The 27950-nt window shown below is 45.3% G+C and overlaps 2 protein-coding genes across 5 annotated transcripts; one reads left to right on the top strand and one right to left on the bottom strand.

The window, feature by feature from the left end:
• Positions 1-193: 193 nt before the first annotated feature.
• Positions 194-5692, bottom strand: cltrn (collectrin, amino acid transport regulator). The gene is made up of 6 exons (XM_035648010.2): positions 5336-5692; positions 4756-4814; positions 4142-4227; positions 3899-4015; positions 2576-2770; positions 194-2489 (listed from the first exon to the last, which is right to left on the bottom strand). Exons 1-6 carry the CDS (start codon positions 5400-5402, stop codon positions 2357-2359), a joined length of 657 nt encoding a protein of 218 aa, XP_035503903.1. The 5' UTR covers positions 5403-5692; the 3' UTR covers positions 194-2356.
• A 2525-nt stretch (positions 5693-8217) lies between these two features.
• Positions 8218-27828, top strand: reps2 (RALBP1 associated Eps domain containing 2). Of its 4 annotated transcripts, XM_035648337.2 has the most exons (20): positions 8218-8579; positions 13065-13188; positions 13706-13881; positions 14908-15016; positions 15505-15614; positions 15716-15857; positions 15959-16022; positions 17021-17189; positions 17308-17361; positions 17581-17659; positions 17946-18065; positions 18214-18288; positions 18709-18757; positions 18862-18998; positions 19281-19342; positions 19488-19577; positions 23451-23537; positions 23671-23795; positions 24276-24381; positions 26591-27828. In XM_035648337.2, exons 1-20 carry the CDS (start codon positions 8397-8399, stop codon positions 26657-26659), a joined length of 2130 nt encoding a protein of 709 aa, XP_035504230.1. In that variant the 5' UTR covers positions 8218-8396; the 3' UTR covers positions 26660-27828. The 4 variants fall into 4 exon arrangements, with proteins under 4 accessions (XP_035504230.1, XP_035504231.1, XP_035504232.1 ...); XM_035648338.2 differs by lacking the exon at positions 17308-17361; XM_035648339.2 differs by lacking the exon at positions 17946-18065 and having other exon boundaries at positions 8219-8579.
• The last annotated feature ends 122 nt before the right edge of the window (positions 27829-27950 follow it).

Raw genomic sequence — 27950 nt, forward strand, 5'->3', positions numbered from 1 at the left:
ATTATTATGAATTGCAGAGTCCCCGATAATTTCACCCACACGAGATTAGATAAAATGTATTTCGTTGGGTTCGCTTGTCTAGAATTATCTCCAAAGTCTTCTTTATGTCCCACCTTATATAAAAAAAAAGCTGTATTAGACAAAAGCCATTATGCGAGATGGTAACATACGAGGCGGGTCCAGAACACAGAGGCAAACAGCAAAACAATCGTTTACTTAGAGATTGTGTGATGTTATTCAGTCTATTTCAAAGCGCATTTATTATTCAGAACGTATAAGGAAAGAGTCATTAAAAATAATTGCATTGTTTTTCTATAATATGATACAGAATGATTTAGACTTTCTGCAATTATTTCCCACTCTCTGTTCTCTCCTCTGCAGTGGGAATTTAGGTCCCAATCAGCTGCCGGTCTTATGAGCGTGCAGCGCTTATGAGCTAAATTTGACAGGAAATCTTTGGCTCCGTGACAAGAAAAATGAGTTGTAAAAGACCGGACTCCTTCGGGCAAGAGACAGAAATGCAGGGGAAGAAAAAAAAAGAGAGGAAAATTACATGAAGTGCCAAATGATAACTAGTCTTGACCACGCTGCATATTGCCAGGATAGTGTGGATGTCCTCGAGCACAATACTAACTGCTGCGGAAATATCAGTTCACAAAACGTTACAGAAGACTCATCCTGGCGTAGACATCTGGGAACAAACTTAATCTAACAATGAGCTAAAAATATATAGGCTTGTGAAATGTGAAGGACTCTGTGTGTGTGTGTGTGTGTGTGTGTGTGTGTGTGTGTGTGTGTGTGTGTGTGTGTGTTATCGCTTCAGAAATAGTCGGACGGAAATAAAATCAAGTTGAATTAAAATATGTTTGAAATTCAAATGTTCACACGCCAACTTAAAAAAGGAATTGCAGAGAAGAGGACGGTGGAACGGGGGGGGGGGGGGGGGGGGGGGGGGACTGTCTGTCTGTCCAGGCGAGACTGTAACCACAGCAACCGGCAGTACAACGGCGCCACCTAAAGGTGGACCTGCGGATTGCATCCGTGCTGCCTCCCAACCAGTGTTTTTGTATGATCACAGCACAGTAGCTGGAAGTTCAGTCGAAATAAAAGACTAAATAGTTTACATGAATTCATGAAAACAAGTTATTTGTTGAGATTCTTGCTGCCTTGGAGTTTATGGCTTGTATTGATATATGTGTATGGTTTTGTGGCTTTAAAAGGAGAAGCGAAGGGGCAGTATGAATATGAGGAGGGGGGTTGATTTTGTACTTCCTGAAGGGACCATACCCTATTTTTTTAATTGGGCCTGCCAGGATTTTGAAACAAGTCGCACCTCACATCTTTCTCTCCTCCTTCATTAGTGGTTCAAAACCAGATCAGAATCCCCTTTTCCAATTTGGATTAACTGGTCACAACTCGGAGATTTGGGCCCCGATTTTATTTATTTTTTTACCTACAATGGCCTGAAAGCAGAACTTTATTTTGTACAAAGACATCGATCAGATCACACAAATCTCTGCATTCAAGCTCAAAGGATGCTGCGCGCCGACTGTCGCGACGATGTTTAAATAGAAGTTTTTTTTTGCCAGCCGTCGTGACAAAGGGCTTGAACAACACAGCTTCGAGTGCTGCAGCTATAAGCCCACGCTGACTCTAGGGGGATTTTTCACTGTCACTCTGTAGTCTGGAAAAAGAAGGAGGATGATGGCAGACAAATAGACAGCAAAAGGGTCCACTCACGACTGACAACTCCTCCGGGCTGTCACTTTGATGTGACATCAAAATGAATCATATTTTTCTGGGCGGCCTGGGGTGTGTGAGTTAAATATAGTAAGCAACTAGTCAATAGCTTTCTAATTTTGTTCCCAATTAGAATAAAATAAACATAGCGATACATCAAGATACATGCACATTCTTCATCCTAAGATTTCAGTTTGTTTGCCACAAATCTCAGTCTTACACCATCAACAATCGGCAGTATTGAGCTGGGAATGATTCTGTTGTGTCAAATGCCATTTGCCCTATAAAGGAATAATACGTTTGAATGTTTGGCTTCCTTCTCATGGAGCAGATCTCAGACGCGGGCCACTGGGAAAATATCCACAAATGTGATTTACACAGAAGACGTACACGTTCATTAGAAAAAAATGAAAGCAAAGTGCTTGTTTTTCTTAATATGACAGTATAGAAAAATGATGAGCAAAATACCTCAAACCTCAAAAAAGAAAATAATGAAAATGAGAAACTCAAAAACAACTCTTATCACAAACTACAACAGTGAATTGATAGGCCACGTGGAGCGTCTTCATTTTTCTCCCCATCCCATTCCTGATAGAGTTTTTCATACACAGCCCTTTCACATCTCTGTGAATCGCTCATCGTCTGAGAATGACATGTTGTAAACACCGTCACCTGCGGCACCATTATCCGTCGTCTTCGCCCGTGTCTCCTCCTCGACGGCCTCGTCAACCACTTTCCCATCCTTTTTGCTAGATCGGGGAGCCAGATAGACACATAGCTGATCAATCGTCACCACTTCAAAGAAAACATCACACGCGTAAAGACGTCCGCCTACCGTTTCTTTTGGACCACAGAGAACGCGAGCATGACGACGATGCCGGCACCCACGGCGCCCATGACCACCCCAAACACGATGAGCCATGGGGGGGTGTCGGGGCTGACTGGTGCTGCCAGGGTGGGAGGGATGCCGAGGAACTCCAGAGTTTTATCGGTCAGCAAGAAGGCACTGTTGATCCGGTTCCTGGACTTTCTAGTGGTGCACACGAAAAGTTTCGATCAAAGATGGACGTGAGTGTTCCGCCAGAAGCCAGACTCACAGTCAGGAAGAGCTGTATGTTAGCCCTTTTGGGTTTCACTCAGTATGTTGTTCTCTTTTATTGAATTGAGCTTCTTGGAAATGTCCAATGAAGAATTCTTCCGCTGCAGCACCTCTCTGTGAGTTAGTTCTACCACGAATGGTGGCTATTCTAAGGCCAGCATCAAACTTTGCTCATGAGTTTTTGTAATATGTCGTTTGCAACAGCAAGTGTGGCTGGATATTTGTATGAAAGGGTTTTTGAGCATGATTTATTGATAAAACCACAATATTCCTGAACTCTTCTACCCTAACCTCACCCCCCACCTTCATTCAGCTCATACGCTAATTCATAAGACCCCTCCATGCTCTGTAAGAGAGTACAAAAAATTGCTGTACTTTTAAATAAAAATTCAATGGTATCCATAGAGTGTACACCAAAGTATATTGAAATTTTGCCTTTGGCGGCAGGTCTGTGTTGAGAATTGAAAGGCAGCTAATATTGGCAAATGTCAGTCAACACATTTTCACATGTAGGCATTAACATGTCAACGAAGCAACACGCTCACATCCTCCCATTGGCACAACAACACTGGAGAGATTGTGGTGGCTATTTTTCACGGATATCGGTAAAAGAAAAATGAAAAGTTGAATCCACCAACAAAGCAGCCAATACAAGCAGCAGAATAATCAATAAATGGTTATACATAGTAACACATTAACAGAAAGAAAATCCCCGCCTATTAAGACAATTCACTATTATACCAAACATAACAAAAATATTACATCAAAACTAAACATATGACGCACGAAGCATTACATGGGCGGCTGTGGCCCGGGAGGTAGAGCCGGTCGTCCGCCGACCTCCAGCCTCCCCCAGTCCGCGTGCCCATGTGTCCTCGGGCAAGACACTCAACCCTGAATTGCCTCTGGCAGCTCTTGCTCTCGGCAGAGTATGAATGTGATCGAAAGAAAAGGAAGGCACCACTGAATGAATGTGTGCGAATGTCACTTGTGCCGTTAAGGGGTCTGAAAAGGGGGATTACAACAGAATCAAAGCAGTAACTCTCGTCATGTGATTACCTGATGGCCTCCTCCACTTCTTCCTTGTCAACAAGGTGCGAAGTGTTCGACGGGGAGGTGACCACGAACCAGAAGGACACCCGGGGCGTCTCATCGCACACGATGATGTTTGACACTCTGGGGAAGTTTCCACAAGACAATAAAGACCACGTGTAGATGATTCACAGATTTTACCATCGGTTAAAAAAAGAGACACCATCATATATTATATTGTTATTGAGGTAAACGTGCACGTTCACTCACTCAAATTGCTGTCCGCTGATGCGATTCCTCATGGCGAAGGCCAAGGTGGCCCGGAAGAGGAACAGTTCGTCTTCGTTCCAGGCGTACTGCAACAACACTCGTTTTCAGTAAACACCCTTTTCAGGGTCCATTGATCACCAGAGGGCACCAGAGAGAATACCATCCATCGCCAGCCTATCACAGGGCCACATACAGAGACGGACAACCATTCACTCTCACATTCACACCTACGGTCAATTTAGAGTCTCCAATGAACCTAACCCCATTCTGCATGTCTTTGGACTGTGGGAGGAAGCCGGAGAACCCGGAGAGAACCCACGCATACACGGGGAGAACAAGCAAACTCCACACAGAAAGGCCATGGTTGGTTTTGAACCGGGATTCGAACCCAGAAGCTTCTTGCCGTGAGGCGAAGGTGCTAACCACTACGCCACCGTGCAGGCCCCACATGCTGTAACTTCTTTTAATTGAGGATACATTCCGGGTAATCTTTAGCATGTGTTACTCTTTTAATGGGGGCAATGTGTCGTGGAAGCTTTTGAACCAAACGGGCCTTCCAGCCGTTATTTGTGCGATGAATATTTCAAGAGATATATATATATATATATACGTACGGCCTGATCTCCCAGAGCGGTTCTGATGCTGAGTCGAACTTTGTAGCCATCTGAAGCATCTAAAGAGAGAAAGCACATTCAGATGTCCCGGACGTCCTGTGAATTCAGGTCCTAGGGTTGTTGTTGTTGTTTTTCTTCCTATTAAAGAGTAACGCTCCAACACGTCTGTGTTCTGCTGATAAGGCTGGCCAGTGTGTACACACTGAGATTCCTTTCCTGGTGACTTACTGCATATCCAAAAACTGTGAGAACAATTGAACATTAAGCGTCCCCGGTGATTTTCCTTATTCATTTTTAACAATAGGTCTCTCACACAATATGTATTTCCAATGTAATGGTTGATACACTGTGAAAGCCACTGAGAGGTAACACATGTGAGCAGTGTGTCCAATCCGCCTTTTGTTCCAGTTAAGAGATTAGAAACTGCATTCCTCACTGACTGGGGAGGCAACAAAGGAAATACGACGAGATTGATCTTACAAGAACAATGTCTGTATTTGCTCACGATACATTCAATTAAATACACAAACAACTGTGGAGATACACTATCTTACCAACAAAAGACAAAATGATCATTTACCTGGAGCGCAGAGCTGCTTCGCCAGGGCAGATGAAAAGCACAGGAGGAAGAGGCTCTTTTCCAACATCGTCCCCAGAAAACAGGAGGCACAGATAATGAAACGCTGCGAGTGAAACTCCGAGTGTGAAGTGATACGAGGACGTCGGCGGAGGAACTTCCCTGCATGAGGTCTGGGTATAATGGTTAAGCCGTGCAGGACACACACCTGAACCAACGCGGCTTCCTTTTTTTCTAAAGAAGAAAAAAAAGGGCCGTCGGAGGGGGCCGCTCTCCCTCACCTCACACGCACACACACACCCACACACCATGGGAACTGTGAAGTGGCCAGAGAGCTCCTGTTTGTTCAGGCCTCCAAGGAGCCAGATAGAGGACGGCTCAGGATGCGTCTGTACTGTACTCGGCACAGTCTGTTACCTTCGCCATTCAGTACCACCAGCTCCTTGTGATCAAGCAGCAGTATTTGACCTTTGACCCTTTGTTCCGTGCGGTATGAGAAACAGGAGCGCACAGATTGTCAAATCAAACCGCCTGGTGGGTGAGCAGTGGTGTGCCTGGGCATATCTGCTCACCGGTTAAGATAAAGTTCAGTGTAATCGCATTCCTCGAAGGGCAAAACGCCTGATTTGGCACAGGGCTTAGACTCAAGAGAGCCCAGTTCCCTGTTTTTTAAAAACCTTTTTCCCAGCAGACATTCACCAGGCAAAGGGTGGGGGGGGGGGAACTCCACGTCCCCCTCTCTCCCAGATGACACTGCATCCTGTACTTTCGAGGTTAATCATCCATTCCGCCCCAGACACTAATGCTCGCAATTCGGCGAGTTATTCAACCGCGCGTAACGAGGGAGGCCTGACACAGGCGTTAATGAGAAAACCAAGTTGACACGGGGCACCGGAGGCAAAGTCTGTTGTCAAGTGTCACTCTGCATGTCAGTTTCACATGACGGTGTGTCAAGCTTTTCTTTTTTTTAAAATCCACAGCAAAAAACTGAGGACATTAAACTGTGCACCCGGCCTAGGGAATATTGCACTACGGTCCTTTATGCTGTTGCACGTAGCGGAACAGGAAGTTGATAAAACATTTGAGATGTAAACTTACCGGCACTTTCAGCTGCTCATGACATGTTTGATTATTGTCATTTCGCTGCTATTCTCCATTAAAGCAACGGAACAAATGGAATGTTGTTCTTATCTACGGCCCACAATAAACGGTCTTTTGCTGCCGTAAAGTGTTTTCACATAAAACAGGACAACACCCATGGTAAAAAGAAATATGCGAATATTTAACAGAGGTTTACAATACAGCAGAAAAAACCCACTTAAACCCCTCCCTCTACAAAGTCTTTCAGGATCACTCAGCACACGATCAGCTGCTGTAACACTCACACACAAGCGAGAAAGAGAATGAATTCTTCATAAACAGAGATAAAATACAGGAAATGTATGAGAAATTTTATTTTTGACAAATTGTCAGGATTTAAAAAGAAAATGCCTATAACTTGTCCCTGGTAAAGTCTCTGCAAAAGACGGATTTACATAAATTGTTTGGGTTTTTTTGTTATTCCACTGACTGCAGGAGTTTTGCTGAACAGATGATGGCAGTAGAGGTCCTGTGGGTGCACAGCAGCAGCTTATGGCAGTGAACATAACATAACTGAGCTGCAACATCAGACCGATCGGAGCAAACCGTACAGCAACATATCAAGACAATAAAGTGATCATTAACAACGTAAACATTAAAAATGTCATGCACTTCGCTCAGTTAGATTTCATAGGGCGATTGGGGATTATGGAATCTTTAGGATCCAGCCATACAAAGGCCTACAGTCAGGATGATCTTTGTCGACTTTACATTGTAAAATGTATTTGTTCATGACAGTGCAGTAAATTACTGCAGTACTGCATTGTTAACTCCATAAACATTAAGGTTTTTTGTAAACATCAAAAGTACTATTTTTTTCTTCCTATAAAACGGCACATTGTAAATCCAGAGGTCAAAGGTCACTGCAGCTACTCGTGACAGTAATCAGATAAACCATTCAGTATGACCTGGGAGCTAAAAGCTATACAACCAACCAGCCGTAGTTTAAAAAGAGAAGAGAGTCACAACATCTGCAGACTGCCTCAGTATGTCATATTCCGTGCGAGTATTAACCATAAACATTGCCAACATGAGCTAATGTTAGCCGCCGAATTGGCCGCGGGCAGCACAACCAGTAATTGCTGCTGAGTTATTGATCGGGTATTTCGTTTGTAAATGAAAATTTGTGATATTATTTCTGCTTTTGCGAACCTTCTTTTATTTTTAGCACGGCCCTGGTCTCTCTGTGTTGCACGTGGCGTTCAAGTGTGTCCTGTTATATCCGTGAAGATGTGCAGGAAACAAATTGTGTTCATGGGTTAAAGATGTGAATCAACTAATGAAATTTAAACAGTGCACGGTATAAATATGACGACGCATAACACTGAGCGAACACTGAATCGAAATTCAAATCTTCTGCTCACGAAAAGGAAAACAGGCCACATCGCTTCTCAGAGCTTACGATTCTTTGAAAATATTGACCTCTATGACCTTTTATGCGCTCAGGGAATCTACTTTTCATTATTATATTGATGTTATTATTATTTCATTTGATCATTATTCATTTTGCATATTATTTATTTGTTATATTTTGACACTTGTTCAATGTATCATTATGTGACTTGAATTTTTTCGTAAGGTTTAATAATCAGATCTTAATGCCAAATATTCAGTATGATCTTTGTTCAATATAAAAAAAAGAAAGAAGATTCCAATCTCCATCTCATTGTTCGGTGGGAGATCTAAAGCAGCGCCTCCCTTCTTCCTGTGCTCTACCGCCCCCAGCAGGCGCAGGCCGGTACTGCTACAACCGGTCATAAGGGGCAGTCGGAGTGGATGAGCCTGAGCCGAGCCGACAGCGGTGTCTTCTCCAGGGATCACTGTCCTCCTCCGCCGCCCCCCGCCCCCACTTCCGACCTGAAGCGGGAGTCGGGTGTCCCGGAGCAGGGATGCTTCGATCTGTCTGCTTGTAAGCTCCCGGGGAATGGATCAGGAATCCGGTGCGGCGTCGTCCGCGGGGAGCTTCATCTCCCTGACGGAGCACGAGCAGCGGCTCTACTCGGCGCTGCACGGCCGCTGTCAGGCGGACGCCGCCGGGAAGCTGTCGTCCGGCAAGGTGGCGGAGCTGTTCAAGGCGTCCCAGCTGCCCCCCGAAGCCCTGCACAAGGTGAGCGTCGGCCGAGGCGCGCGTCGGGTCGTCACATGTTGTCGCGTGCCAAGGGGCTGCGGAGGCTGCGGAGGCTGCGGCTGGTCCGCACACCTCCGGGATCTGACTGCAGGAGACACCGAGCAGGGCGTGATGGTCTTGTGATGGATGGATGGATGGATGGATGGGTGTGTGTGTGTGTGTGTGTGTGAGAGAGAGAGAGAGAGGTTACACACCTCCTTCATGCTTCCTCTGTCACACTGCAAGGCACCCCCCTACTTAATGCATTAGCTGTGTGTGTGTGTGTGTGTGTGAGAGAGTGAGAGGTTACACACCTCCTCTGTCACACTGCAAGGCACCCCCCTACTTAATACTACACACAGTTTTTGGGATATGTATATATACATATGTGTGTGTGTATATACAGTATATATATATATATATATATTTAAGTGTATATATATACATACATACTCATATTAGGGCTAGAGTATGAGTTTCTTTGAAGATGTGGTTACTAATGTCATTTCAGTGTCCAAACTAACACGCGTATTTGATGTCAACACGCTCACAGTGAAAGTTAGGTTGGCAATAGTCGTCTGTCATCAATAGCAACGTGCGCTTTACGTCACTGCTAAGAATCCTTTTTTTTACATCATCGACTCAACTCGATTCTGTTTTTCGATAATCGCCACGACCGATCCATACTTTTTAGTTTTCGGCATCTGAGGATTTGCGCAAAGAAATGTCCGTCACAGATTGTCCAGCAAAACAAGTCTTTTTTAACTGACGATATAGCAGTCATAGTCGACAGTCACCGGGTTAGTAATTCTACACTGTTCTTCAGTGGCAGTAATGTAGAACCACTGAGTCACAGTCATTTTGCTGACGCGCCACAGGAATATAAACATATGATCTTTTCCAGCTCAGATGAACACAACAGGTCACGGCCTTTCCGTTCACGCCGCTCTCTTGTCCCGAAGGGGGTCGGCCCCCGGCCATCGCAGCCTATTGTGTGTCTGCGTGGGTGTCAGGAAGCGCGGCATTGAGCTTCCTTCCTGTCCGGCCTGGATCGCCGCCACCACGCGGGGCTGATTGACACACAGCCTTCCGAGCCCGGGCCTGGGCCCTGCTGCAGGATGCCTGCTGCGGGACTCGGGCGCTGACCTGACCTCCGCGGGGGTCGTCATGTCACGGTAGTATCAGGGAATCATTAAATGGTCAATATCCGTCCAGGATATGCAGCCGCTCCAAAAGACCACTTTCCCAGGAGGCCGTGACCCGACAGGAGGTGTATTATGACTTGGTTGTACTGCAAAAAAACACTCTCTGCTGTTGTTGGAACAAAGTGATTTTGTGTATGTGGAGGATTGTTTTTGCTGATTAGTCGGATACCCAGACTGACCGTACTCACGGAGGAAGTATCTATATATGTTTACAGCAGATAAGTAGTAAAAGCCGGACGGGGCTTCCTGCCGAGCTGTCATTGTTGTCTGTGAAGTCAGCAGGCATCGAGAGAAGAGGCTGTGCTCCCCATACATCACAGTGCAGCTCAGTCGAGCGTCACGCTCGTCACAAGAGCAGACTTTGGCTCAGTCGTGTTATTGACTGAGATTATGTCCGCTGCCGAGTGAAGCGGATGTTTTCCCCGCAACATTGTATCACATGAACACGACAACAGGCACGGCAGCACGGTGTAGGGCCGTGTGTTAAGTCGGTTGTTGCTCCGCTGGTATGCAGACCAGCGGCCCTACGCGTGAACTTGCAGCCACGTTGCTGTCGGGTTGTGTTTTAAGGCTCACGCCGTGCGTTTGTGCACGCCGGCACGTTCCGGAACACGTACAGTGGCGACGTGTTGACTGACGTGGCTGCAGAACCTGTTTGTTCCGATAGGGAGTGGCCCGCGTTCTCGCGGCGCTCCGCTCCGACCGTGCCAGTGCTGCTGGCAGCGTTGGAAGAGGTTATTAGAAGAAGTTATTATCACTTAATTGTGTGCTGCACCTCAAAATATTATTTCAAATGACACCGTCTGAGATGTTCAGAGGACAAAAGTCTCTTTTGTGGAGCCGCTCATCCGCTCACAGACATCCATACTGTGACACAGGGCAGGGCACCGAGGACACGCTGACCTTTTGTGAGACAAAACATTTGGAGCCGCTGGCTTAGTCTCTGACCATGTTTGTTTTTAATGGTAAGCAGTAACTTGTTTTGCAGACAAATGTATTGCAGTAATAAGTGCAATATATCCCTCTGAAATGAAGAGGCAACTAACAATTTATGGTTAACGTCGGATATTTAATTAAATAAAACAGCAAAATCTTCACATTTGAGGACTTTGAACCAAGTGATGTTTGAGTGTTTTTAAGACAATTGTTCCAGTACTACAGTTCTCGAGTACAGTAACAGCATTTGAGTACAGTGAGTGTAAAACTAGCAGTTGCACAAAGGCGCAATAGACAAAATTGGCCACGGTGGAATCATATAGATTCTTTATTTTTGATATTTCAAAAATCACACGGCATATGATCCACAGTGTGTGCTATTGCGCATCAATTCTATGATCTCATTTACCTGTGGTCATTTTGCATAGCGGTTTCTGTGGTAGTGCACGGTGGTGACGTATTGAAAGGGAAATTTGCACCGCGGAATAAAAAAGGAAAATGTGTGCGTGTCAATAAATACTCGTGTGTCACAGATGTTCGGCATGTCTAATATTCAAACTTGAGTTGCTCCTTCACGTTGTAAGCAAGGCACATGATATCCATTAATGTCCAGAAAGTCATACCGGTGATGACATTATGTGCGCTGAAATGTTTTAGTTTTTTTCCCCCATCTTCTTTACGTTGACCCCCCCCCCCTCAGGCCATAGATCTCCACAGTCCGTCTGGTTCCTCAAGGCTTTTACCAGTGTTTCTGAAATAAACTCATCATCAGTCTTTCTCGGCTGGCCTCAGGCACACGAGCGCAAAAACACACACACACACACACACACACACACACACACACACACACACACACACACACACACACACACACACACACACAGTGCTGCACACCTGACCTTCACTGTCTGTTCAGTCTTTTCCGGGCCCCGTAGTTGTTCTTGGATCTGGTGTCTCAGTGAAAGCTGTTGAATGAGTTCACTGCAGGTCAAGCAGAAATAATGTGTCACAAGGCGATGTGAGCCCCGTGCTCTCCGCACGCCCCGCAACCTCCTCAGACGAGGGGTATTAACAGCAGAAGCACCCCTGTCAATCACATTTCATGAACGCATAGCAGCGAATGTGCTCCAGTGTCTGTTTCAATGTTCCAACGTATGGTTTGGTGCAGTATTGTACTCTGCGGATTCACTTCAAACTTGACTCGTGCATCTTGTATGTTTATGGAAAAACGTGTTAGTGTCAGATACCCAGATACCCAGTGTTAATCCGTTGTTGCCACAAGAAGATGGATGGTCCGCCGTCTGTCCCTCATGCTGGAACTAAAACAAACCAGTCGACCTCCACGTGTTGTTCAAGTGACCTGAAACAAGAACACTACTCAAATTGCTTTTTCATGTAACAGTACAGAGTTGTTCTCTGATGTGCGTCAGGACCCTTTCCGTAACGGTGATAGTCGGTCTTATCCAGACGCTGGAATGATCATAGTTGCGATTTGCAAGAGGGTTCCGCATATAATTTTGATTTCCGTATGAATCGGAACATAGGTTCACAGTCAATTGAGAACAAAATCATTCCCCTTGATTCACTTTCTGTCCCGAGAGTTTGATGAAAACATACTTTTCTCATATCACGAAGCTATAAGCACACTGGAGGGTGCAGATATTGTCATTCAAATTTCTCATCCGAATTATCCGGCACGACAAATCCAAAAATTCCAGTTTTAATTCCTCCGATGTAACGTATGTAACACGTGACCCCGACGGCGGGTTCAAATTGCAGCCAGAGGGGAAGCATGTGTTTGTGTGTGGCATACCAGATACGATTAATAACTAATTGTTAAATAAAAAAAGAGGGATATGCCATTATTCATTGTCCCTTTGTTTTCACGTTGGTATTATAAGCGCCGCATGAACTTTAAGTCACAGAAGAGCTTCTGTTCACGTCACCATAATTCTGACCTCGGTTATAAACTGTTTTCAAGACCCTCTGTCTGATTTTCCTTTCAGTTATTGTTTCTTTTCTCAACTGACCCACATAATCCTAATCTTCTTTGCTCCCCCAATGCGTTCATTGAACCTGTAATCAAAAGAGGACAGGATGAACAGATCCAACGGTGCTGCTTATCCCTGACATACTGTTTCTTCTATCTTTATTCAGATAGTAAGGCCTGTAATCTTGTCCCCGATATCTAGATCAGGGCGCGCCATCATCATGTTTAAACTAACATGGATTATGCATCATGAAGTTGAGTTTTATGCGTGTGTCGTTACTGGTGTGCTGTTCAAATCTGCCCATGATTGTCCTTTTGATTTGAGAACGATTCTAAACTTTGGGTCTTCCCCAGGTGACCGAGGTGTGCGGAGCAAAGCGGCTGGGTTACTTCGGCACGCCGCAGTTCTTCGTGGCCCTGAAGCTGCTGGCGGCCGCCCAGTCCGGTCTCCCCGTTCGCCTGGAGAGCGTGACGGCCAGTAAGTCTGCCGATCGGTGCGGCGGCGTCTCACGAGAGCAAAAGGGGATCAGGAGATTATGTTAACGCGGCAGGATTTGGCCTAATCTGGATGACAGGGGGAGTCGCGGGGAAAGGGCTAAGTGGGTTTGTCCTTATTACCAGAGCGCAAAGTCAGTCACGCCCCCGGCCAAAGAGAGAATCTGTTTTCCTGCACGGCACATGATAACCTGATGGATGAATATGAGTATGAGATTTTCAAATTCATGGTGGCGTGTTGTAGTAGTAGTAGTAGCAGCTCACCTCAGCTGAGTAACACAAAGAGGCACTCATCCTGATTAATCCCCTCAGTCTAGTTCTAGTTGTAGCAACAGGTATCATACAGGAGGCTACTGATAAGACAAGACTACAAAAAATGTCTGGATTTACATTACACACAGTTTTGTTTTTTTAAAGGAAAAGGGGAAAAAAAGAACAAATCCATCATGGTAAATAAGACAAAAAAAACAATATAACGTATTCTATTGTCATGGCTCTAGATCTACCTCTGCCCAGATTTGTTGGGCTGAAGAGTGAGCCGGAGATGCGATACGCGACCCTCCCTGCCAGCATAGAGGGTCCGGGGGCTCAGTGCGGGGCGGCACCCGCTGCTGTCTCATGGACGCCAGCTGACAGGAGCACCTCGAGACACCCGGAGGCCAACGTGGAGAAGAAGGTGAGCATGGGACCAAAGTCCCCCGAGGATCCAGGGCGTCGTGTGTCGCGCTCAAAGACACGCGCCACATTATCCTCCGACACGTCTGCGTTACAGTAAATAGAAGAGATCGCAGAAAATAAACCACGGATGACTAGCAAGGTGGCCATACTGAGAGAACAACTAGAGCTGCCCAGGAATGGTGCACTGAGCGAAGACATTCCAGTCGGCTATGATCATCGGCGCACAAACGCCTCGTTGGCGACCGATTGGAGGAGAGTGACGAGCCAGACCGGTCACGAGTATGCAAATGCTCATGTTGCCCAGGGGACTCTCAGAACACATACCTGGTGAAAACTTGAACGCCCACAATGTCGACAACTCGCTAGTGGCGACTTGTGATTGTCGGTCTACGTATCACTGCTTTACTCGACTACATTGTCGCGGACCATAAACAATAATGTGCTCCGATTGAATTCATCCGGAAACTTGTGAGGCGTGGCGTTCCCCCATCTCTCTCCCGTTTGTTCCCTGCATCTCCTGTGAACAATCAATGTGATAAAGGTATAATATACCACCTACGAGGGGGAAAAAAAGACAGTGGCATTGCTCATCAAATATAACTTTGCCATAACATCCTAGTGGCGAAGATGAAAACCATAACACGACCATACGTCTCTCTTTCCCTACTGTATATTCACTGTCTGCATCTATTTCAAACATGCCAGAAATACCATTCAATAGTGGCGGAACATGCACGGAAAAAATGAGTCGTAATCCTGCGTCAGTGAGAATGTAAGCCTGCCTGCTTTCCGTCACATACCTCCAGATGAAAGCTTTGTGACTTTTGGGAATCAATGTGTCAAGAGTGTGGCAAAAAAACACGACTGTGCCTCATCCCATTTTGACATGAGCTGGAACAGCCTGTTCATATGCCACCGAACGTGTGCATAAGCCCGTCATACTATCGTGTTAGTTAGTGGTTACATCTGTTCCTGGAGCGAATGTGTGTGTGAAATAACAAATATCCTGTCCCCGTTTTGAAAGGAGCCGCGGTCCCCACCACGATCGCCCTGCAGCTCACCAGCCCACTCCCCGCTGACCTACCGCAGCTACCCATACGCCAAGCCCAAAGACGGCGCAGACTCGCAAATGAGTAAGTTCCAGTCTCATAGTTGCACTCAGCACTACAATTACACTCAAGCTCACGTCTTTATTGTGAAGGTTCTCTCTACATTGCGAGAGTCGTCGGCTTCAAGTTGAAGCCAACAGCAACAGCATCATATACTTTTATCAAATAGATATCTGTTTCCTTATTCAAATGTCTCCGTTCTTCCAGTTTTCAATTAGAAAGCTCTTAGTCGAGCGAGCTTGCCAGGTGTCATACAGTAGTCATGTCTTATTAATTAGAAATGAAGTGAAAGGAAAAAGCATCTTCAACACCTGTTCATTCCCCCCCAAACGGCGCAGCTCTGATGTCTATCTCCTCAGTTGGCTCTCTGCTCGTCTTTTGATCTGCAACGCTCCCATTCTCTCAGATCACATTTTTTCAGAGGGTGTAATTTTGACAGGAGGGCCTTGCACGGCGAGGCAGTCTCAAGTTTCTCCTTCGCCGAAGCTTTGTTTTTCTTTCCTCTCCTTCAGCCTATGAAAGCAAACAGTCCCCGCGGCCGATCGCTAAGCTGGAGCAGCAGCACTCCTCACCCATGAACTATGGGACCAAAGCCCCTGCAGAACATCCTGCGATGGCTCGGGTACGACCAGATTGTTTCAGCGTTGCCTATGATCATGTTAATTATAATTTCAAGTCTATACTGTGATGCTCATCACTGTGTATGTCTGCTCATCTTCGCAGGCTTCTTCAGCGGAGAGGCTGGCCCAGCAGGGTGCGGGGGACTCCCCCGGTGATGACCCCTGGAGGATCACAGAGGAACAGCTGGAGTACTACACGAATCAGTTCAGGAGCCTTCAGCCCGACCTGGGGGCTCTCATCCTGGGTATGGACGACCCCGCCACCACTGCTCCAACTCTTATAGGGAAAAATGACTTTCAAACTGTTTCACCTGTGACACTCTTTGCGTCTTTGTTTTTTCTCCAGGAGCTGTTGCAAAACACTTCTTCACTAAATCCAAGCTCCCGATACCAGAACTCTCCCACATTTGGTAAGTGCTGACTCACGGTGTCGTCCGTCCGTCCTTGGTCGGGTCAGGCCCGGGCACGGTGGGGTGCTGGGTGTCAGGCCCACCGAGTCCGACAGAGGCCTTGCTTTGAAACCGCTTACCAGAAGTGTCTTTTCATCGTCAGACAAATATACAAACCTGTTATTATTTATTGCAGGTGGTACATTGTGTTATGTATGGGCAGAGCCAGGCTAGATGTTTCCCTTTGGCCCCAGGCTTTTATAAATACGCTCAGCTATGGGCCCCTTGCTAATCACAAATGCCAGACAACAACATATGTATTCTACTCAAAACTTCACAAATGAATCAAAATACATTTTTAAGAAGAACAACATGACATCTTGTTCTTCTTTCTTTTAATATCCATTACTGTATGTTTGTTTGAGGATGATAAGACACTTCTGGTTAGCAGTTTTAAAATGAGGCCTCTGCTGAGGTGTTCGTCTGATAAACAATTTGAACTGACGGGCTGCGGGGGTTGGCTCAGTTTACGTTTATGCATGTCAAACTTCTCTATTTATATGTAAGTGTTATCATGATTAAGCTTTCATTATTATAAATATGAATTATTGGCAAATCCGTTACCCAAACATTTCTTTTTCTCACAGAACACCTGCTGTTTAAAGTAGCTTCAGTGAGATATAATAATAATACAGTGGCTAGAATCTTAGTAAAAATTGTGATAACACAGTCTGTGCAATAATTTCCTACTCGGTCTCCAAGAAAGAGTGATATATTTGGCCCAAATTATAGGTTAACTGACCATAGAAATAGTGTGAAATATATACAGTTTGTCTATGATTAAAACAAATACATATTTGGGTATAGATTTAACTTTTGCGGAAATTTTACAGAAATTACAGATTCCCCAAAGTAAAGCATTACCAAAATAGTTTCTTGCCTCCGAACTTCAGTTCAATTATCGGGACTGTTGTTTGACGCAGTATTCTACAGCTCATCTTTTCAACCAATATTTCCAGGGAGTTGAGTGACGTGGACAGAGATGGAGCGCTCACGTTCTCTGAGTTCTGCACAGCCTTTCACTTGATCGTGGCCCGCAAGAACGGCTACCCTCTCCCAGAGAGCCTTCCTCCGTCGCTGCAGCCCGGCTTCACGCAGCAGGAAGAGGACATCCCGGATACTCCCGAAGTAAGGGGAGGCACAGAAATGAATCCGAGGCCTGAAACGTGCAGAGATTTCATCACGTCTTTTTTAATAGTTTTTTGTTTTTGTTTTTTGGCTTAGTTGTTTTTATACTATTTTGCAGAGTGCAGAGGCTCTTATTGTCTTTGAGGAAGCAGAGCCACGGCCCAATCAGATGGTAAAACCAAGTCCTCAGATACTGTCATGCCATTGTTTTATATGTAGTCCCTCGTTGGTGCCTGCAGGGGGCACTAACAAGCTGAACATGAGACTAGCCCAAGTTATCCAAGTGTGTCGTCCTCTTGAGATAATCTTGTATTTCGTGAAACACACTTATTGTATTGCTCAAAACGTTTGAGCAGATCATTCTCATGTCCTTTTTTTTTCTTTCTTTTAGGATCGAAGCATCATAGAAAGGATCCAGCCAAGTTTGGCAACGACAAAACAGGATTTGAAGGAGGAATCCTGTAAGAAAGGTAAAAGGAGATACCGCCAGTTTTATATGAGTCATTTAATCCAAAAATACTGAAAAACATTATATTGTAAAATCAAATGCAAAGCACATACGCTTCCTCTGAGCAAATCGGGTGCTCTGCTAAAGTCACGCCAACGTTAACTGGGACAGTGGCACTTGAACATATCTCTCAGTGTTCTTTTCCTCTTTCTTTATTTTAATATGGAAACAACAAAATAGACCATGTCAGGAAGAGAGTGTATATACATACTGTACAATCACATCAAGTGTACTACTTCCTTATACAGCTGCCTTGGCATGCACACATACTGTAAAAAGAAAAACACGCACAAGCAAAGTCTACACCATCGTCCCTCCGGACCATTTCAGAAAAGAAAAGAAACGAGGGGGAGACATGCTGGGAGACAGTAAGAACAAGATGAAATTGCCACAATCATTCCAAATTACATCCCCATCGAATCTTTTCCTCAGACGTGTGCTGAAGCAATCGACTCCTCGTGTCATGCGATGGGTTCCGCTGCTGATGTGATATCATTGTTCTTGTTGGGTCTGCAGATGCGAGTTTGACGAGGATGACAACACCCCAAAGGAAGCAGACTCTACAGCTGGGTGCTTTCCCCGAGCGGCCAGGTGATACTGAAACTCTTTTTGACGTGGGAAACGTTCACTTAATATTTTGTTCCTGTACATCACAGTGTCACAGTTTTTCACACTACCCACAGTATGTTGGCTGTTTGGGGAGTCGTTCCTCTTTTGCCCCGTGTGGTGGAACTGCCTGTTATTAGATAAAGTCCGATTGAGTGGAGTGCGTAGCATTGCAACACAGCCTTCTGTGATCACGTGGCAACATCCAGGCGTGTCTTCGTGATGTAATGTGCCGCATTTTGGTTTTGAAAATGGCTGCAAAAAAAATGTCACGTCACCTAAATGACAAATGACTTGGTTTAGTGTAGTTGCAGTCAGCGGTTACAGAGGGAAGTTGCTGCTTCTCATTTACAACAACTCAAGTCTGACCTGTTCAGGTTTCACCGAGCGCATCCTTCTCCACAGAACCGCCTCAGCACCTGGACCCACAGATGAGGACGAAAACGAGACCCAGGTGAAAGACAATCCATTACGACACAACAATGAATTCAAGAATCCCCTAAAGTGAACCGTCTCCCTGATCTCATTGTTCATTTGATTGTGTCACCTCGTCGGCAGGTCCTACTCCAGCACTTCTATCGAAGATGCGATGAAGAAGGCGGAGGAGCCTCCGACGCCCCCACCTCGGCCCCAGAAATCCCACTCCAGAGCCTCCTCGCTGGACCTCAACAAGCTCTTCCAGCAGGGCGCTCCAGGTACAATGGTCCCCAGCTCCCCGCAGCTCCGCTCACAGTGTTAGTTTTCTAACCCCCGATCCTGAGAGCGCGCACTGCCCCGAGCAACGGCGCTTCCAGCATCCGAGGTTTTTTGCGTTTTGTTTGCGACACTTCTCCTTCCGGGAGAGAGAACAGAAGGTGGGGGGTGGAGATGGGTGGGGTTGTATTGTTCAATCTGAAAGGTCACAGGCAAGTCAGTTTGTGATGATGGAAATGTGGCTGGTATACTAGTGAAAATGCCAAACCTTTTCTGGATTTTAGGGGTGAAAAGCGGATGGCCGCTGCCTCCTCCAGCCCTCCCGCCGAGACCGTCAACCTCGCAGGTGAGACTTTGTTTGATTATGGCAGCAATCCAGGGCCAGTGTGCTCTGATTTCAAGCGAACAAAAACCTCTCGACTTCCATCTGCACGAACGTAGAGCGGATTAAACAAAGCTTTGGTTTAATCGGCGCCTATCGTCCCCCTCAGGTTTCTCATTTTATCAACGCTTCGGAGAAAACACCCCCGAATAAAGTGCAGCAGCCGAACTTTGCCGACTTCAGTCACTTCAGAGAAGAGGTGAGCATAAAAAAAAACAAATTTCTCATTTTCATTTGTCTTGTTGTTTTGCACACGTCGTAAAGGAAGGGAAGAAAAAATCTGCAGTCGCCGATTGGCAGTGTTTTTTTTCCACTCCCCTGTTTTCCGTCTCCCCTCTCAGACGCAGCACTATAAATATGTCGGCGATGTCGTGTTTTGTCAAATATACGAGCCTCTATTTCAAGACACAAATGAACGGGGAAGGTCATAAGGGTGGCGTGCATCAGAGTCCGCTCTCCTGTGTGGACCGCGAAGCGAGCGAAGGCGTCGGAGATTTATCTACGGCTTAAGTGGCAGGTCGCGCATTTAGTCCGAGGCCTTTGCAACCTCATCGTCTTTGTCCTTCATTTGTCTTTCCTGGCACTTTATGATTTCACGTCCGCATGGACTTGTCTGCTGTTATACTACACAACAATCTAGTTCATGTTTTAATATTTACGAGTTGCAAAGGAATGACATGTAAAGCGCGGATGAGAATGTGTCGGCCTTTGTTAAATGTCAGCCTCCTATAACGTAGCGATGCTTCTCTGCAATCCCAGAATATCTGCTGTTAATCAAAACTCACTGTTACATAACAGCAACTTCTCTGTGAAACGCGTCCGTTGAGAACTTTCCTGCATTTCCACACGCCTACCTATGTTCAGAGAGTGGCCTTCCTTATCAACATCGGTACCAATGTGAACACCAACCTTTGACTTTTCCTCCTCTCCCAGTGGGGAGTCTAATCTAGGAGGCATCAGCCTCAACCATATTAGGAAGTATCCTCACTTAGTTAATGCTCCCTCGGAACTTAGATCATAGCTGTTCAACCCATTTCCTGTTTACTTATGAATCTGTACTGACATTGTACTTGGTTCTACTCAAGATCCGATCAGGTTTCCATCCAAGTCATCTAGTTTAGATAGTGGCCGGACCAAACCTTTCCAATTGCCAAAAAAAACCCACCCCACTGATGGTCATATTTGAGTCTGTTGATATGTTTTGTAATATAATATATACTTTTTTATATTGTTTTGACTGGACTTAACTTCCTGGAAATGCATGTGAAAAGTCTCCCTGAGGTTTGTATTCATTTATCCCTCCTTCCTCCCGGAAGAGTTGAAGGGCTTAGGCTTTGTGTCTTTTTTGGCGTCCACCCCGTTTGGATTTCATTTGGCACATCACATGAAGTTCAAAGGGCACAGCAGCTCCTCATTTCTGGAAACACGCTGTTCAGTCCTCACGGCCATGAGCCCACCCATCTCCTCTTTAATGTTGTATAATTACTCATATCCTACCTCTCCGTCTTTTTTAGTAAAGTATCATTCCCTACCACAGTTAATGTTCCCTCCGCTCGTGTAGCCCTGTCCCACCGCAGTTGTTTGTGCAGTATCGCCGTGTCTCTGCCTTCCCACAGGATGTTTCACCTAGTCCTAATTAAAAGCAAGCAGCCCGGACCATCCCAAAGGTGCCTGAACCCCGCGTGTATATTTTTCACTTAGCAAGACAAACTGAAACCTACACCAGAACCAAAGCCCCTCGGGAAATACTTTCGAGATGAGGGAACTGTGGAAACACAGTTAAAAATAGTTTACTTAACATGAAATATGCCAATTCTTGATACTGGCGAAGCTCCTGCCGGGAACCAACAAATCAACATGCAGTTGTTGTGAATGGAGGAACGGCTTCTTCACAGCTGCATGCATATTTTGTCTTTGAAAGAAAGGGGCAAACACAAAGTGTGTGTGTGCGTGTGCGTGTGCGTGTGTGTGTGTTAGACTTCCTTTTAACTATACTCTCCTTCACTTCACTGCACTTTATCTCACTTACCTTCACTTCATTTTTCATTATTTCACTTCATTTGTTCCCCTCATTTCACTTTTCTTTATTTTTCCTGTCACTTGACTTCACTTCGGTTGATTTCACTATTTATATTAATCACCTTCACCTCGCGTTACTTTGTTTTCGGTTACCTTCACTTAGCTTCACTTCATTTTGTTTCGCTCACCTCCACTTCCCTTTCCCTGATCTCCTTTTGCCTTTCTGTAACTTCACTGAAGTCAACGATATTTCACGTTTCCAAGATGTTGCTGAGACGCTGAGCAGACAGCGATGATAGACGCCCCTGCAGCCGTGACCTAAATGTTCTCTCTCCAAAGCACAGTAGAGACAAATACATGAATCTGTCAGTCCAACTATTATCTGATCCCACCAAGGCCCAGCGGGTGGAGAGCGATCGACTGGACAAGTTAACACACTCAGACTGTTCAAATTTGACCTTTTTAGCAAAAGCACCACACGTGGGTTTGGAGCCTAGAACTTTATTTCTCCGGGGTTTGGTTATAATTCTTGCTGCTTGGCTCTAATTCATGTGCATTCAAGTAAAAAAACAGTTGTAAAAAAACTCCTGCACTCGAAAGGCCTCTGTGACAATGACGTGACTTCTTCAGCTCGTACGTTGCTGAAGTGAAACAGCCGTGACCTACGGCCGATGTGACCACACGTACTGCTAATGGAGCTCCTGTGGTTTATTGCCACTGTACTGTAGCAGCAGCTACTACAGTAACTTTTCTTTTTTTCCATGCTGCGGTTGTGTTTCACATCCAACGGTGAAGTAAATCTTTGGGGCCATTTATTTGTGTCTGCTCGCGGGGCAGTCGCATTGCTCGGCGAAATGCAATTCAAGGTTTCCCGGGGCACAATTTACAGCAGCAGCTTCAGCCTGTTTAAAGCATCAGGAGGGCTCAGGCATTTCAGCTGCCACCGCATTGGAGACAGCAGCCCACACTGTCGAAATTAGTGGATCAAATTCACTAAATCCAACATTTACCGACGGGAAATACCCGCCGTGCTGCCTCGCAACTGATGCCTCCAACCCTCAAAGCGACTCGTCTTGCAGTTTGTGCCATGAGCTCAAATTAAGAACTGGAAGGGGCCTGTCATCGCACGGTTGCACTTTTAACCTCTCCGCTGAATAACAAACAGGTGGCGGCACATCACACATAATGTCCGGCAGAGAAAAATGGCTGAAATGCCGGAAGGAGATGCAATGGACGCAGGTTAATCCATCATGTCCGGGCCCCGAGCGGCCGTGGCTGGAGAGCTCTTCGTCGTGGTCCCTGTAGGGAATCTGTTGATTCATCTACGGGTCGGGACGGACACATTTCATCCTGCATCCACAGCATTCGACTCATATCATTTCACCTTATAATGACGTCCACGATCTCATGTTCTCTTGTTTAGTTTAGATTTTTGAGCCAGAGCACCGGCACATCCAGGAGCAGGTTATTGTTTTCACCCCCGTCTGTGCGTGTGTGTACAAAATAACTCAACAAAGCATTGATGGATTTTCACCAAACTTGGTGGGAATTTCTCCGGATGATTAACATTTTGGCAGATTATCTCACATCGCTCATTTCTGTTAAAACCAGTAACTACAGAACAGCATCCGCCAACTATTTCACGTTGGACATTCCCCGCATTCACACTAATCTTGGAAAAACTGGTTTGAACTTTTATGCAGCTTTTAAATGGAATGAATTACCGACCCACTTCAAACTGAGCAGTCTCATTTCATTTGGAGAAATTCAAACGGTTATTATTAGAACACTTCACAGTGCTGTCGCTGGTCAGTCTGACTGTGACAGTGTGTTTGTGTGTGAGCGAGAGAGAGAGAGCGAGAGTGAGAGCTGGGAAAAGAGATGCACACAGCTCTAAAATGAAACAACAGCACAAAACACTACGTTAGAGGTATTCAAAAAAAATCTAGTAATGAAATAGTGACAATGAAAGTATATAGTACACGTGAAGTAGCCTGTGTGCATCGCCCCTCCAATGCTTTGTGTCATGCGTTTGCTTTTGTCTGTGTTGCAGGAGGAGAGCTGTGTAAAACCAGAGGAACCTGGTCCACGATCTAGATTTGGTCCAAGTACCGAAGACCTGACAAATGCCTCAAAACAGGTCTGAACCCATCACATAGATATGTGAGGGTCGTGTGCTCGTTTTATTCTGCAAGCGTCTCTGTCTCTCTTGCAGTGAGCAGGTTGATTATTATTATTTTTTTTAATGTTTATTTCTGTTATCTCTCCTCTAGGACGTTTGTCCCAGTCAGGCGCCACAGAAACCAGTCCGCAGGAAGTACCACCCAGAGAGCCAGAACCCAGAGGCCGCACCTCCACCTGCCGCGTCGTTCCCTCCCACCGCCAAACCTGCTCAAAAGTCAGTGGGATATTTTACTCTTTAGTCCTAAAAATCCACGTTTTGTTTTTTTTATTGAGTATCTTAATGTACTAGCCGTGCAGTAAGAAAGTATGGACTGGATGGTGATTATATAAAACCCCTGAAAGCCGCCCAGGAAGGGGAATTCAAAAAGACACGGAGGCACACCCTAACCCACCACAATGACTCTAGCACATGTGCCTCTGTCTCCTCTTTGACCAGACAGCTCACTGAATCTGTCAGTCTGTGCAGTAGAAGGTGACCATCAATAACTGTGGTGACTGCTGGCAGTGGGAGGTAGAGCTCCTCAAAGCTTTGGTCTGATCCTTTTGGTGTCAATCTCGAGATATTTCATTCTATCTCTACACACTAGGTTTTTTCATGCCCTTTATTCCTATCCAGTGGAGACCACTGGTCTGAGCCGTTTAGACCCCATTATATTTCCTGTAAATAATTTAAAAGACGATAAAATTCTCTCAGGCTGCTGTCGGGACAGAAGAGGGAGATCCAGATGGCGATCCGCAAGAACAAGGAAAGCAACGCGGTGCTGACACGCCTCAACAGTGAGCTCCAACAACAACTCAAGGTCAGCCCGTCGTCTGTTTTTTCGAGAGCACAAGGCATTTTCTAATTGCAACCATACCACTGCGTACACAGTATTCTGACATACCCTGCCCTCTGGCTCCTCCGGGACACTTTGAAATGGGGAAAACCGGCCCTGCCGTTCGAAAGGACGGCAACTTCATATGCTGCATTTAACCACACCCAAGAGAGAGCGGTTAATACTGTTTAGAAAGTTGTTGTTTGGTCGTCGGAATTTGGATTCGGTTTGTTTTCAGCTGAGAACAAATGCTTTTCTGCGGGACCATACTGGTGAAAAAGGGGCCTGAGCTCAACTGTCTGCTCCCGTTCTCATCACTCGTAGCTGAACTAATAGGCACAGGTTTGGAAGTTTGCATTGGGGATCTGCCTGTGGCGCACACACTCACATTTGGAACACATGCTGCATGCCTGTCATTCTCCTTGTAAATGATCCAGTAGTGGAACCTTCACGCACATGCAGCACTTTTATAGCTTTTATACTACAGAGACTAAAGGGGGGGGGGGAGCTGAAGTCCAAAAGCCTTTATTTATTATCATGATTCTTCTTCCATTAGCCCTGGGTGTTCTAGGCTGGATAGTTATTCGCTCTAATTCTGCTAGTTCATCAAGGCATCCGTGGAATTCCGCAGAGAAAGGCATATGTGTCTTTATATAGACTCGAGGCTTGTTGAAAGACCAAACAGCCATTGGCATTCACAACTGCCTTCTTCAAAATAGAGCCTGGGCCGGTTGAGCGTCCAACTACAGCAGGGTGTGTGAGAAAAGAATGGAGGCTGGATAGAATGGGATCGTTCTTCATTGACTTTTCCTTTAAGTCAGAGTCATTTTTACTTAATAAAGACAATATGCATAAGAACAATTCAAACAACGGACATTACTACCCTACTTAATCCAACCTCGGTGGTTATGTCATTATAAAGGGCAAAGTATTCGTCAATATTCTTATGAACATACAGGACCCAGCACATCTATGTTACTTTCCATAAATGTTTTCACTCCCTTATGGCTAAGGATGGCGATGTTTGTTAATAGCCTCTTTTACACAAAGCCCGTTCATGGAGGGGATGTGCGGCCTTTATTCCACCTCACCGTGCTGTACAGCAGGGACCAACACTGAATGAGGGAACATTGCCTTTCGGCCAGGACTGAAGGGAGCTACAGATCCTGATCAACATCTGTGTAAACGGCAGAGCCATAGATCCCATGCGGAGGCGGCATGACGAAGGGTCTTCTTCAGCAATATGGCAGATCTCGGTTTAAAGAGGGCTGATGTGTCCAACACTCGGGTCCAGAGAACATATCCGGACACCAACTGACCCGGTTGCCATGAAGTTTTGACCCGATCAGTTCAGATTCCCGGCAAAGTTTTGCGATCCTTTGAAATTTCCTCTAACAGCACTATCAGACAAATCAAAATTCACAAAATCAATTGAATAAGAAAACTAACAGATGTATTTTTCCTTAAATTTACTGAACACTTGGTTGTGGATATTCCACTCTTTTTTCTTTTTGCTGCCGTCGTGCCAAAGTGTCATTATTTCATGCAAAATACCTCCTGATTCTAATGAATGAATGTACTGCCATGATTTTTTTGGAAAGAGATCGATTACATTTCAAGTGCAGTGGTTTCCAATGAAGGGGGGGGGGGGGATACATTTGGAAGGGACACAAGTTGATTTAGGAAATGAGATACCTTCATCCTATCAGGCCTCCAAAAAGTTTTACGAAATGAAACAAGAAATAAAACCACAAGACAAAACGTGCTTTTGATAAACTGCTCACAACAAGCCAAGGCCACCACACACAAGTAGATGTTGCTTCACTCTCGGGGGTCACAAGCCCAAAAGGTCGGGAACCATTGAGGAGTGCTCGTTCAGTCCAACACTTACATATTAGGGCGCACTTTAGGACTATCAGCTCGGGTCTGCCCCGACACTCAAATTCTTTCTGCCCAGTCCACATTCTCCAAGGGAGGAAGTTTGTATCTCTTGTGGCGAGGGTCGAGGTCAGAGCCGAGAGGCTAAATATCAACGCCGCGCAGATAATAATCGATTCCATGTGAGATGAACTGACCCCGTAGACTCTAGCGCCGACTTCAGGAGGACAGTTCATCTTTAAACTTTTATTCTCGTTGCATCTCTTATTGAGCGCGTAGTGGTCAGAGGTGATGTTTCCTTTTTGCTTGGCTGCAGGTGGTTCACCAGGAGAGGGTCACCTTGGAGTCCCAGCTGGAACCACTGCGGCCTTTGGCCTCGACGTGACGGAGCTTCAGGTCCGGTGAGAGCCACGTTGCCGGTGTCTCTATCGAACAAGAAATGTTCGAGCCAAGATACAGGAAGTGGTGACTGCTACAGTAAATGTGAAAGGGCTGACGATGGAAACAAAGGTGCATTGTAGACATACAGGGATGTGATTACGCTCCACGGCCAAACGTTCCTTTGAAGGATTTTTATTGCAGTTTTGCAGGGTTAAACCATGTATTTTTTTTTAAATCATGTAAAATATCCTGTTATTCATAGTGACATTCTAACTTATTTTTCTCTTTTGTGTTACTATTAGTTTATCACATAAAACGTACCTTACTTTACAATATATGTAAAAGTTTTGTGCACATATTTCCATGACTTTGATTAATGCTCTGTGTCAATGGGAACTAATGTACTCTTTTTTCATTTTTGTGTATTTCATGGTCTAAAGCAAGTGACGGTGCTACAGTTTAGTTTGTGAATTTGATTAATTTTTTTTGCACTTTTGTGAGGGTCTATGTTAGAAAATGCCACACGAGATATGAGCTGAGTTTGATTAGTTACACACTGATGGTGATGTCTGTTGTCAGACTGTAGCACTGACCCTTGTGACGATCAGGACTCTGAAGAATGTTGACACTGGATTAGTGTGAAATATGTACATTTTACATGGCTCAGTCTTTAATTTAATTGGTCTCTGTTAGAAATGAAAACTGCTGCATTTTTAAATTACCTTATTTTTTATTATCATATGAATTCATTTCCCCACTGCATCCACTCTGTCACAGTGTCTCTCAAGTTTGGGGGGTTAAAAAGGATCAACAAAAGCCAAACCAGAGAAACTGCTAAAATTTTAAAAAAGCAAAGAAAAAAAAAGGGCACAATATTCCTCTCATGTTTTGCAAGATAGATTTCAAAACAGCTAATGTCTGTATAAGCACATGTGGTTTTGATTTTATCTATGCAAAGCTTTGAGCTTGCTTTAGACCATTTGTACCCAAACATCTAGGTTGTTACTGATGATGAATGAAGTGGTCTGATTACACGACGGCATGCTTGGGACTGCACGTTTGCGAAAAATTTGATGTGAGCTTTGGACTGTAAATGAACCTGAAGACATGCACAACTGAGCTCTGGGCGGAAAACAATTATCAAACTAATCAATAAAAAGGTGTCTATTTTTATCGCTTGTTGTTATTTGATTAGGGTCATTGTGCAAGAGGAGACCTCCTGTTTTTCGTCGATAGCTGAAGGAAACTTGATGACACCGTGTAACTCGGGGTCGCACTGAGAAGGGGCTGACGTG

The sequence above is a fragment of the Scophthalmus maximus genome, chromosome 13, assembly GCF_022379125.1.
Source record: "Scophthalmus maximus strain ysfricsl-2021 chromosome 13, ASM2237912v1, whole genome shotgun sequence".
NCBI lineage: Eukaryota > Metazoa > Chordata > Actinopteri > Pleuronectiformes > Scophthalmidae > Scophthalmus > Scophthalmus maximus.

What these genes read in the sequence shown, in the direction of transcription:
- cltrn (XM_035648010.2), bottom strand. Translation starts at nt 5,402, where the DNA reads ATGTTGGAAAAGAGCCTCTTCCTCCTGTGCTTTTCATCTGCCCTGGCG. An exon ending in CCGCTCTGGGAGATCAGGCC is followed by an intron (nt 4,228 to 4,755) that starts GTACGTATATAT and finishes GTGTTGTTGCAG; the next exon opens with TACGCCTGGAACGAAGACGA. An exon ending in ATCAGCGGACAGCAATTTGA is followed by an intron (nt 4,016 to 4,141) that starts GTGAGTGAACGT and finishes AAACTTCCCCAG; the next exon opens with AGTGTCAAACATCATCGTGT.
- reps2 (XM_035648337.2), top strand. Translation starts at nt 8,397, where the DNA reads ATGGATCAGGAATCCGGTGCGGCGTCGTCCGCGGGGAGCTTCATCTCC. An exon ending in CCAGAACTCTCCCACATTTG is followed by an intron (nt 16,023 to 17,020) that starts GTAAGTGCTGAC and finishes CAATATTTCCAG; the next exon opens with GGAGTTGAGTGACGTGGACA. An exon ending in GGAGGAATCCTGTAAGAAAG is followed by an intron (nt 17,660 to 17,945) that starts GTAAAAGGAGAT and finishes TTCCTTATACAG; the next exon opens with CTGCCTTGGCATGCACACAT.